The 13,149-nt window shown below is 35.3% G+C and overlaps 1 protein-coding gene across 1 annotated transcript; it reads left to right on the plus strand.

Annotated features, from left to right (window-relative positions):
- The first annotated feature begins 69 nt into the window (after positions 1–69).
- On the plus strand, positions 70–10,701 carry LOC126816139 (uncharacterized). The gene is made up of 9 exons (XM_050542350.2): positions 70–226; positions 1,684–1,881; positions 2,470–2,719; positions 2,996–3,016; positions 3,520–4,839; positions 5,113–5,442; positions 7,189–7,494; positions 9,176–9,337; positions 9,783–10,701. The coding sequence occupies exons 1-9, from the start codon at positions 194–196 to the stop codon at positions 9,983–9,985; spliced, it is 2,823 nt and encodes a 940-aa protein (XP_050398307.1). The 5' UTR covers positions 70–193; the 3' UTR covers positions 9,986–10,701.
- Positions 10,702–13,149: the final 2,448 nt, after the last annotated feature.

Consider the following 13,149-nt stretch of genomic DNA (forward strand, 5'->3'; position numbering starts at 1 on the left):
CCTTTCGAGAAAAATACAAAAGCCAATTCAACGATAAAGAAATTGTATGGTTAAACAGGTTAATGGTCCTGTATATAATACTGGGTGTTTCTGTTCGTCCTAGAATCGTTCTAGACATCCTATATATTCTGGTTTGAGTCAAACGATTAACACCTAAATATTGAAAATTATTGTTAAATGTATAGCTATTTAAATGGATAGCAGAAATGAACAAGATGTCGACAAGGTTAGTTCACATATTCACGTTTTTCGTCCCAACCAATCACACAGATAAAGTAACCGAGTGTTCACACGTTATCGACTTCATATATTTAAACCGCACGTGTTAGTCCCAACTGAAAACCTAGCTACGAGAACGTAGCTAAATACGTTGAGATATACTTCTGTGCTTGTTTTTAGCTACGATTGGGTGCCTTTAGTACGAAGTGGCAAATTCAATTTCTTTATTAATACATGTAACATCTTAAAAATATGATAATTTAATACTATTAAGACTAATTAGTGGCACAACTATCGCATAACTCCAAATATTCGCGTTTAAATTAATGAAGCGTTGTTTTTATCCGACATACACCGTCATACATCTCCCGTTAAAAAATGGCGTTCCCAGTAACGGCTTAACGCCTCGGTTTTAAATACGATGATTTATACCCGTTCAGGTAGGATTATATGCTTAATTGTAGTTGGATGTGGCAGAAATATTATAAATAACAATCAATCGTTTTGATGAAAAATATTGTCAATTTTGCTTACTGGGGCCCGATATGATTAGCGTTGGGGTACGTGGAACTATATAGCAGGGTTGAGAGATGAGGTTTGTTATCAACTGAAAACCCTGTAAAGTGATTTATATATGGTATACTCTCATTATTACATCTTGTTACTGTTTTACCCCCCCCCCCCAATAAAAAATATATTAATTATATTTTAAATTTGCATTACACGATCATCCATTATAATTATAGTTGGTTCTGATATTATTTAACCCATGTCACAATTATATGAAACTCAAGTTAAGTAGAAGTTTATTTCTGGCTTGTATTCCATATATCTGTGTCATGTGTTATTTTATTCAGTTACTGAAATCCACCTAAAAAATAACTGATCTTGTGTATTATATTCGTACATTAGATGTACGCACCTATTTTACCTCAATGTGGAATTTACAACTGAAGTTTATTTCGTATCCAAAAGACATGTTTGGAAAGAAAATTGAATTATTTGAATGTACACATAAAAAAGTTACGTCTGTCTGGGTTGACAAATAAACCCCACAAATTAAAATGCATGCACACTCTACCCATGCCTATTTTGGTTTGTATATTATAAATGAACGCACACTAACAAACAAACAAACAGGTTTGATCTGAACATTTATAAATATTCATTGATAATTATATTGAAAATACTAATATTTCAAGCGATAAGAATGTAGACTTGTCATGGGTTGACATCAAGTGATTTAAAGGTACTTTCAGGCCCCTTTTCGGTATATCGCTAGGATGACTTACAGTTAAAAACGAAACGAGATCAACAAAACTTTATTAATAATTAAGATGGCTATGGGGTTATATAAGAAAGTCTATAACGGATATTTTACTTTTACCATGGGGCTCGGCCTTGTGCTTGATCTTGGTCTCCTTAACCCTCCTGTGAATTTACTCTGGATTTTAATTATTTCAGGTCAGTGATCACTTTCGTTTTGTTAATCGCGAAATCCTGAAAGAAGACTGGCAGAATCTCCATGATAATTATGAGTTCTATACTGGAAAAACATCACCTGTAGACCAATCAACGCCCAAAAAACAAGTTCTTGTGGACTTTGAGAATCTTCAGCGATTCTATTCGTCGACTAAACCTGAAAAAGAATTCTGGATACCGGTAAGTTGTTTCGCCGATACTAATGCTTTTATCTTATGATATTAAACATTCACATTAAGAAAAAGGATACTATTTTTTACTGTGGGCTATTTTCCTTCTCCACACGTTACATCAATTTTAAAGATACATCATGGGAGATTAGATAAAGAGCTGGCAGTTCTCACTGTAATAGTTAAAAACTAGATAATATAAAGTGAATTTGCTGAAAATTTCTGTCAAATTGATCCACTCTGAACCGAGTAGCGATTGAATTTTGGGCCTAGCCTCGATCATCATTACTTAAGCCGGTACGATAAAAAAAAACCATAGCCCCGATTATCCATTTTTGATTTAATTATGAATGAGCATTGAGCAACAGATCGGGTTATAATCCAGTAAATATCGCAGGCTAGCGATGACATCGAGAGTTCATTATGATCTGGATACATGTTAATTAATGTCTAAATAATAATTTAGATAACATTTCGGGCCCAACGGAAGATCTGCAATTGGCAGATTTAGCTGTTGCATAATGTATGTTTAAATGTAAAATAAATATGTCGGCGGGTTTTTTTCTGCATCCCATGCATTTTCTTTCCTTTCACATAGCCATCGACTAAATTCCGAAGTTCAACCAAAGATCAGTACTTTTCTCCATTTAGCGGTGCCTCTTCATATGGCGATCCCAACCTTTTCATTGCACCAGACAGCACCGAATCCTTCCATTTAGGCAGCAGCAATGAAGAGAAAACGAAGTCTGGTGGACCGTCAAAATCCTGCATGCTTGCACTTTGTTTGTTGGCACTGTTATTTTTTCTAGCTATAACTTGTGGGATTTTTCTGACAGTTCTGCTACCAAGTAAGCTACATGTTTCATTAATATCCATATCTCAACATTCGCTCTGAATTACGTGAATGATGAATCTGAATATTTATTTTGTAAATATATCGCTTTCTGTATTTCATTTGACTTGGCAATATTTTCGAGTTTGTTTATTAGACGTGTTAGACTGAACCTGATCAGTTTTCCTATGATATTAATTTTGAAATAACCAAATTTGAATTTCGAGTCGTTTTTATTTTGTCAATTGAATTGTAGTTTTTATGGCGTTTGTATTATATTTTTTCTTTATAGATTCCTCCGAAGCAAGTGAAGGTAATATTTTCAGAATTACAATTTTTTTTTAGTGTGCGACTTTATAAAACCAACAAGTCACTTCATGGATTAACTTGAAGCTTTGCATAATTATTTTGAGTGTTCCATTATGTGTTATGCAGTTTATTAACTTGTGAACATTTGTAAAGTTGAACTGTTTTTGAATCTATGAGTAATTGTAAAATCAAGACGTTTTACTCTTATGGCGATAATTTATGCCTTGGAGTATTGGTCCGTGGATAGCTTTGAACTTTTACAGCAATTACCTACATATATTAAAGATGTGTACCGCCTAGTTTTGGCTTGTTTCATTAATTTGTGTGAAATACTGTTTTGAAATTTGTACAATAATTTTTTGAAGTTGGTCAACATTTCAACTTGATAATGGTTTTACAAGAGAGCGTGTTTTTGTGCAGTTCACGATGCAGTTGTTAAATTTGCTTTTTCATTTTCAGCTTGGGTAATTTACTGATAATGACAAGTTATGATATTCTGTTTTTAAGCGTCTTTAGCAGGACAGGTTGGAAATGGAGAACAAGATATTACTACTACCACACGACCTGCAACTACCACTCTATCCGTAACTACTACAGAACCCACGACCACTACACAATCCGAAACTACTACACAATCCGTAATAAATACCCAAAATGCAACAAGTACACAACCAATAATCACTAATGTATCTGTAATAAATACACAATCGGCAACTACTAAACCTGATGTACAAACTAAAACCACAACTGTATCCAAAGCTACCACTGACACAATAACTGCTACTGACCAAATAACTACACCCGAATCCGTAACTACAACTGAGTCAATAACTACAACTGAATCTGTAACTACAACTGACCCGGCTACTCAACTTGTAACTACTATTGAACCTGCGACTACTACGGAGCCGGTAACTACAGCTGGAGCTGCAACTACTACTGAAGCTGCAACTACTACTGAAGCTGCAACTACTACTGAGCCTGCAACTACAACTGAACCTACAATTACTACAACCGAACCAGCAACTACAACCGAACCCGAACCAGCAACTACAACCGAACCTGCAACTACAACTGAGTCAATAACTACAACTGAACCTGTAACTACTACTGACCCGGCTACCCAACTTGTAACTACTATTGAACCCGCAATTGCTACAGAACCGGTAACTACAACTGAAGCTGCAACTACTACTGGACCTGCAACTACAACTGAACCTGCAACTACTACTGAATCTGTAACTACCACTCAACCTGCAACTACAACTGAACCTGTAACTACTGAACCTGTAACTATTACTGACCCGGCTACTCAACGTTTGACTACAACTGAAGCTGTAACTACTACGGAACCGGTAACTACAACTGGGCCTGTAACTACTACTGAGCCTGCAACTACAACTGAACCTGTAACTACTGGTGAACCTGCAATTACAACTGAAGCTGCAACTACTACTGAACCTGTAACTACTGGTGAACCTGCAATTACAACTGAAGCTGCAACTACTACTGAATTTGTAACTGAACCTGCAACTACAACTGAACCTGCAACTACAACTGCACCTGTAACTACAACTGAACCTGCAACTACGACTGAACATGTGACTACAACTGAACCTTTATCTACAACTGAACCTGCAACTACTAATGAATTTGTAACTACAGCTAGACCTGTAACTACTAATGACCCGGCTACTGAACTTGCAACTACTATGGAAACTACAGCTACTATTGAGTCAATAACTACACCTGAACTTTTAACTACAATTGCACCTGTAACTACTACTGAGTCAATAACTACCACTGAACCTACAACTTATTATAGGGGTGTGTTTTATGTTTATTTGGGGCTAATACAAAAATTCAAAATTACTTAAACAAATTTAGCACTTTGTTGATTTTAAACACTTTTGCCTTTATACCGGTATGTTTTATTTCCATTTAAGGCTTATAAAAATGTCAAAATTTCTAAAACAAAATTAGCACTTTGTTGAAACTATACACTTTTGCAATTAGAAAATAATTAAATTTGGTATTCAATAAATAGCCCTTTAATTTGTTATCCGTATTAAAAATCAGTTTACTTGGTGTTTTTTTCAGGTTTTGCTTTTACCCAGGCACGTTACATGGTGTATGAAGGTGAAGGTTATCCAAGATTGGTTTGTTCTTTGGATTTAGTTACTCAGTATATGGATGTTACTGTTGAAATCAAGACGGACAGTACGAATATTGGAATGGCTGATTTAAAAACTGACAAAGTTACCAGCTTTAAAGAAAATATCGTTGTAACAATTAAACGAAATGGAAATGACGTCGATATTAGCGTCATGTTTGAAAATTATACATGTGCAGATAGTGGTTTGTACAGTTGTACGGCTAGTCATGATGGTTTTGACACGGTTACTACACTGACCGAACTGGTAATAGAAGGTAAATGATGTGATGACGATCGAGACACGCGAGATTATAGAAGCTAAACCCCTTTGATTAAGGGTTGATCTCAAATTTTATTTCGATACGTGATTGCAAAAAATCTATACCATTAAATTTAAGTTTTTAAATAGCAAGCGGAAGTCAGTCTGTTTACTAATTTGGGTGTGTTTTGGGGGGTTGGAGAGAGAGAGAGAGAGAGAGAGAGAGAGAGAGAGAGAGCTTGAGCTTTGTGTGCAAAATATTAAATGTGGATACACCACAAAGCAAATCGACAACATTTTTACCCTAAACAAAGATCTCTAATGATTATTTGTGAATTTATAAAAACTTACATTTAACTCAGGCGTATAATTATATTGTCTTCAGCTGTGTCCATTGGTCCGTTTCATTTCTCAGCAATTATTCTTGGATTGTTCAAATATTGGCAACAAGTTTTCATTTAGTAGTACGCTGTAATATTTTTTTGCGATTGAAATTTTCTCCCTTATGAAAGCCTGTACTACACCATACTGCGCGTTTGATTAGTTCTAATCTCGGGACATTGCTTCAGGAATATGGTACTACACAGGACAGGGTTCTTGGCATACTCCTGGCAGTGTTTCGTTTGATTAGAGCTAATCCAACTACTCACTGCTGTAAACAAAGCAAATTCTTGTTCTAAATTATCACTGGTCAATAGTCCGATTAACAACCAATAGCTTACTGCGTAACAATACAAAACAGAGCTCAAAATTGGACTAAATATGTTTACATAACGTTACGTCATGACTCACGATTTTATTATGCCCAATTAACCAGTGCAAAGCAGAATATTGCAGAAAAACTAATTGTGTGACAAACAAGGCTATCAACTGTCAACACGATTTTGTAAACAATATCGTTTTGAGACAAACAACACTTTCATCGTTTTTAATACCTTAAATCACTGTCCAAAGTTTTAGGGAAGACCCCTGATTAAACGAAGGGCTGTCATGTTGCTGTGCTTTTGGATAGATGTGATTGAACGGGAAGAATAGACACACTCCCTCAAAAGCGCAAGTATCAGTAGCTAATCCAGCAATGGTCAGAGAGGGATTTCTCGGGCCATTGCTTCAGGAATATGGGTTCGTGGCTGAATGTATCAAATCATAATGGTTAACACTTAACTGATTAACGGGTATATTAGATTAAGGATATCACTCGTATAACAAAATACCACTAACATAGATGATTGGAAGAAATAAAGTAACGTAATGAACACATAGGCCTAATCTTGGTTAAATGTCTTATGTTAAAGGCTATGTTTTAAGTCCTGATGCGTCGTTTGCATTTTTCGCTAAAATATCTAATTTCTCAACGCTTAATCAACGCTACGGATAAGAACAGTGGGACGTTAAACCCCATTTCATTTCGTTTCATTTAATCCACGCTAGTAGGTACTCAGATTGATTATTTTAACATTTGATCAAGAAAACAAAATCATACCAACGCTAGATAATGTCCCGGCTAGGATTCAATCAGATTTAAAAAGGCCTATCAATAGATTTTCACAGATAACAAAATGTCGGTGGGCTTGTTGTGTAGCGAGCAGCAAAGATTGACGAAATTTCAATATCACATTTCTTTGTAAATATTGAACGGAATTGAACCATTTATGGACTAGTATTCATATTAGAGATTCATCTTCCACAATGTTGTAGCGCTAAAATGACGCATCTTGACTTTAACCGTTCAATTAACTCATTTTCTTTGTTCATGTTTTAGTTCGACCAAGATTAGAAATACCAAGATATTTACTAGAGGGGGTACAATCTCAGACATTTTCTTGCAACAGTAAAGCAGGTAGTCAAGTCAGTTGGTCAATAGAGTTTAATACTGGTACAACTATTTCGCCATACAATGTTAACCATCAAACAGTGGAAACATCAGAGGGATTTCAATGTATTCATCAACGGTCATCATTTACTAAAACATTTGATATTGGTTTAAATGACACAACTTTATGTTGTAATGTGAAATATGAAAACCAAACTCAGTTACAAGCCTGTGAACAGCTATACATTTTAGAAAGTAAGTCCGTCTTTAATCGTTTATATCACATTTTCATCAAATATTTGTACTGTGTACACTTACCGTTATTGGTATTCTTCTGCTGATAAAAGGACTATCGACTCTTATGGACACATTATGCTCTCTCCCTTATGATTTATACATGTTTTAGTTAAAATATCTTTGCTGTGTTGGCCTACACGTAATAATTGGAATTCTTCTGGTATGCAAGCACCCCGGCTGTTATAGGCGTATAACGTATTTACGTGTTTTATTTTTAAAAAGATGCATTGTGAAAGATCTAAATCTGTTTATTGCAGGTCTATATTCTGGCTTCAAATGTTAGAAAAAGTATTATTTAGACATGTTCACATGCAAAGCCCATAATCAACTTTTTAAAACATCGGATGACCGGTGCATTAAAAGGATTAAAACATCCGCACAATTAATGATTTAACGTTAAAATGGATAGTCGAGCCTGTGTGTATTATCGTGGCAATGGTACTTGACAATCGAGACTATTTTAAGTAAAACTTCAAACACTCAGAATAAAGTAATTAGACTGACATTTTCTATATATATTTATATTTCATTGTCTATTTTTGAACTATATTATTATAGCAAAAACGACCAGCTCTTTGTCTAAATCTTACATAAAACATCCATGGCCCGTGAGAACGGGGAGGGGGAAGGTGGTATTCCGAGTAAGGTTTTTAAAAATATTTGTTGATATATTAATAAAAATATACTATTACTTGATCTTAAAGTAGAAGAAATTCGGCGAATGTGTGTACCTAGTGGCGTGGGTAGGATTAAAATCGGATTCAGTTAGTTCACTTTTTTTTGGAAAAATTGTTGAATTTAAAATTATAAGCCACCTACCCGGACAATCACGGTCCGTCCTCGTTCTGTTTGAGGCTCTCATTACCGTCAAGGTAATCGGGGCCTAGTACGGGCCTGTAGAACTTTACAATGATGGTGAGCGCGCCAGTGTCGCGCTCTGCCGCCAGTGATCATGTATGTGATTATCGATCGCTCATGTAGGCTGGTATCCGATCATTAGGACCGAAACTGAAAGAGAAGCGTTTACTTTGTTTCGTTAGGCGCTAAAAATCGCTATGTCATTCAATGTTTGCCAATTGCGGATCTTTTTGAAAAGCTCATCCGTTCGGTCAGGCAATTTTAAGTATGGAAAATGGCTTGTCTCGTAATGTTAATTTTGTTAAGGCTATTGATGAGTTAGCGTCCAAGTGTGCACGAAAAGTTCCGTTTGAAATCAGTTCAACGAATAGTTTATGTGATTAAAAAATTCATGTTTGATATTTTGGCGTCTGGTCACGGTTTTTGTTTTTTCTATTTCTTTGCCTGCTTAAAATTTGCTGCCAGACTCTGTGTTTTAGCAATGTGACCTACAGTTATCCCAGATACACGCCCAAATGACGCTAGAGACCTTGTATCTTTTAAAAAATTTCGACCCTCCTTTGACGATCTGTTTGTCCCAGGGCCCTGAGAGCCCTGTCACGGGCCCTGAATACATCTCAAACAATAGTAAAAAGACATTTGCATCAGAGGATTTTTTTTCCCACTCTAGTGGAACTTAGTTTTCCGTTCTTATTTCACACACCAAAAAGCAAAAAATGTAATTGACCAATATTTACTGAATTAAATAATCAACATCAATAATAATTCATATCTATTTCAGGTGACTATTGTAAAGATAAGCGGTTTGGTTTTAAAGATTATCCGTATGATGATTGTTTTCTTCGTGTTTTCTGTCTCTCTGGAACTCAATTAGTTGATAATGAATGTGAAGAACAAAATAAATGTTTTAATAAAGAAACACAGTTATGTGATATCGTTCCACGTAAGTATTCTTTGGAGAATATAAGTTTCCACCCAGCTGTCTGTCAGCATAACAGTTTTCCGAAATTTTCTTCGTAATACTCAAGTCATGGTCGACGCACTTTTCGGAAAACACCGGTCCAAGGCGTGTTGATTAAGTGAATTGAGTTGTTCATAAATATATAGTGATTAATATTTAATATGTGCCATGGATGGGATTCTCCTCTAAGAGAAAAATGATACCTAGTATTGGAGTGGGGAGGGGGCAGACTGAAGTTTGTAAAAAATAAAATCGTCATTTTGACATCATTAATCCATGACTATTTTAGGTTTCTAAATTATAAGTTCATTAGAAAATGATGGAGAATTATATCTGAGCAATAAGCTAAATATATTAATTGAGGTGACAATATTATAATACTGTTTCTATTGATTTAGCTAAAACTAATTACATTTTCTGATTTCAGCCCAAGGTGTTGGAGATCCATACTCATGTTCACTAAAACCAGATGGATTCTATATACCAATTAAAGATAAATGTCGACAATACGCTGTATGTCAATCGAAACTAAAGTTTAATCTTCATTGTGGTTTCGGGGAATATTTTACAAATAACCAAACATCCCATTGTTCTACAGACTTATCAAAAGCTTCAGAACCTTGTTTGTAATCATCAATTTTATTATTATTATTATTATTATTATTATTATTTAATGAGAGAGAGATAATGCAGAGTGCAATATCTTGTTCGTGACGTGATAGCTTTCTTTTGTAATCAATTTTTGTATTATTAAATGCTTCAAATCATTCTTCATGCGATGAGTTGTTGTGTCGGGTTCAGTATATTATTAATTCCCTGGGATCTATTTATCAAATGTCTTACCTCATCAGAGGTATCTGCTTAGAATAGTCTTAAAACTGTTAGAATTAGTGTCAACACTGTACAAATTTAGTTACTACTAGAGCAACGGTCAAGCTGTAAAGGACTGGCATAACTTTTATCAAGACAAAAAATTTATTTGCAATACGTATTTTAAACTATATTTACATGTATCTATTTAATGTGTACATTTTCCCACGTGCAATTAATTGTTACTTAGGTCTGGAAATGGCTCAGCGCTAGTCTGTTTTGGACGCAATGGATACAACATCTTCATAAAAATATGATTTATTTTAACAGGCGTAACCTTTACTATAAACACTCCATTCCCCTATTCAGAACAAGCACCAAGGAAAACAAACCCATCTTTGTACATTATGTAGTTTATTGTTGTTTAAAGTATTATATGTATATGTGTATATTTAAACTTTATAAGTTTTTAAACCAAAATTTGATAATTTGTGATCGCTTTCAATTAATAGATAAAAGTATATATAGATACATAAGAGTACTTTTATACTTTGAAATAATAACTTTCACGTCTTATAATATCTATAGGTCACAGTGTTTGTGAGCAATGCACGTGCTGGTATTTAAGAGTTTTGTTTGACAGTAGCACTATCCCTGTCACTTAGTCGGAGCAGAACTGTCATTAAAGTTCTTGGAACCCAGTGTAGATAAGCTGACATGCGACAATTAGGGTTAACGTCATTTCGGGACTAATATAATGATATTGTTCAATTTTATTTTAATAAACAGTGAGTAGAGGAAAAGGGAGGAACCGAAGAAAACACACGGGGATAGGCTGACGACCCTATTACTGGTCACGTACATGATGGGAATCGAAACCACGCCATCGATTCAATGACAGACCTTGTGATGAACGCGCACGCGTTATGCGACAAATCAACCCCCTGGGATAAGTACAGAAATAGAAAAGTGCATATTCAGTGGTGTAAAAAGAGTATAAAATAGATTTCATCGTGTTATTGATTAATAGTTAAAGAATTAACTAACCAGTAGTGTGAAATTTTCAACTGTAACATTATGTGCCAATCTTCTCGGCACCCCAACCTTACCTTGTAATGTAGGGGCGTGTCCAGGAATTTTAGCAGGGGAGGGTCCGAGTGGACAACATAAAGGACCGGGATATTATCCGCGATTTGATCAAATCGGATGCCCTGATACATATTTCCCCATTTAGGTTCATACGGATAAGGATTAAATTGTAGTGGTGTCAAAACGTTCGTTTGTTCGATGTTATTTAGATGAATGTAGTAGAAAATAAATTCCCTGCTCAAGCAAACCCACCACCCCACCCCTGCATACACACACATACACACACACACACTAACATTCGGGCAGGCCGGTTATAATGTGATAACGTGAGAGAAAATACAATTAAAATAGCTAGGCCCTAATCTCTAACTCAGTATCATCCACAATTTTCGACATTGAAAACACGAATTATTTGTCAATTTGAATCAACATTGATGTTGTGATCTTACCGGGAAAAGATGAGCTTCTGATATCCAATTTGACAAAATAAACATTTTACCATTGGTACACGACCATAATGCGTTTCAGCGCCAGTTGCAACAAGGGACTCGAAGGACGAGGCTAGACATATTCCACAGCTAGATCTATTTGTTAAGGCCAAGGTCACTAGATGTAAATAAGGTTAGGCCAACGTGATTGTTGGCGAGATTGTAGGTTAGGTTTAGGGTAAACGTTAGGCGTAGGTCCAGGATTAGGGTATGGGTTGGGATTAGCGCTAGCCCTGTTTACATCCCGTGACCTTTGACCAAACTTGAAGATGACCTTATCAAATACATGTAGATCTAACCATATTCCACAAGTCATGTCAATCGGTGGCGCAATATTCTTATCTGAAGAGCCAATCTCCCAAACGAGTTGTCTTCCCTTATATATACTGGATCGACAGCGAGACGTATGTGGAGAATGCTGGAGAGCATGTGCAATGGGTGTCCACTGGAATAACCAGAAGCTAGAGATTGCGATTCGATTGAGACTTCCAGCGTATTTCGCCGAACATAATTAACGGAAACGATTAAATTTTAATGTAGATCAGTTTATATACATTCATATTACATTATTATATGCGTTGCGACCCATTTGTGTCAATTTCTAGGTCCCAATATGAGCGATTTAGCTCCTTTAATAAAATATTGTTTTTGGAAAGGTTTTACTTTCTATCTAGTCGGGAAAATAAAGTGCCCGAAATCCCATGTTTCATCAATGTTAGGATAGACTTTGTGGGCGAATAAAACCCTTACGGGTGAGATTGCGTATAATTTAATTCTGCAAAATACCGATGGCTGCTGAAAAGTTTTACACCATTCATAGTTTTATTACTCTTGTTTATTAATCCCATTAATGGGATTTCAAATATTCTGTCTTTACGACAAAGCTGCTGTGGGACGTACAATAATGTGGGTATATTGTCGTCATACCTAACACAGGGCGTTTAAACTGAATGATTAAAATGATGAGTTTTACTATAAACGGGAGATAACTATTTTTATTTTAGCTGTATAAACTGTGATTCTGTTTATAAAAGAAATCATATTACAGACACAGTGAATAAATAAAATCTTAGATATTTTGATCTAACTTAAATTTCATTTCTTAAAATCCATTTTCCGTAAAATGCTTTAATAGATATTCAATTACATGCTTTGTTAATTTGGAGTTATCGTTCCTGACTTAAGACGCGTTGTCATACCAGAATGTAAAATCACACAATGTGACAAAGCCCGGATTATGTTTCATAATCAACAACAACAGCCAATGTTTACAATATGTCGTTAAATATACTGGCGTTAAGTACAAAAAATATATAGCTAAAAGCACCAGTTAATTTTGATTTGTGAGTAGGCTATATCTACCCTAAACGTCACCATAGAAAGAATTGCATGTTATATTAGAATTTA

The sequence above is a fragment of the Patella vulgata genome, chromosome 1 (assembly GCF_932274485.2).
Source record: "Patella vulgata chromosome 1, xgPatVulg1.2, whole genome shotgun sequence".
NCBI lineage: Eukaryota > Metazoa > Mollusca > Gastropoda > Patellidae > Patella > Patella vulgata.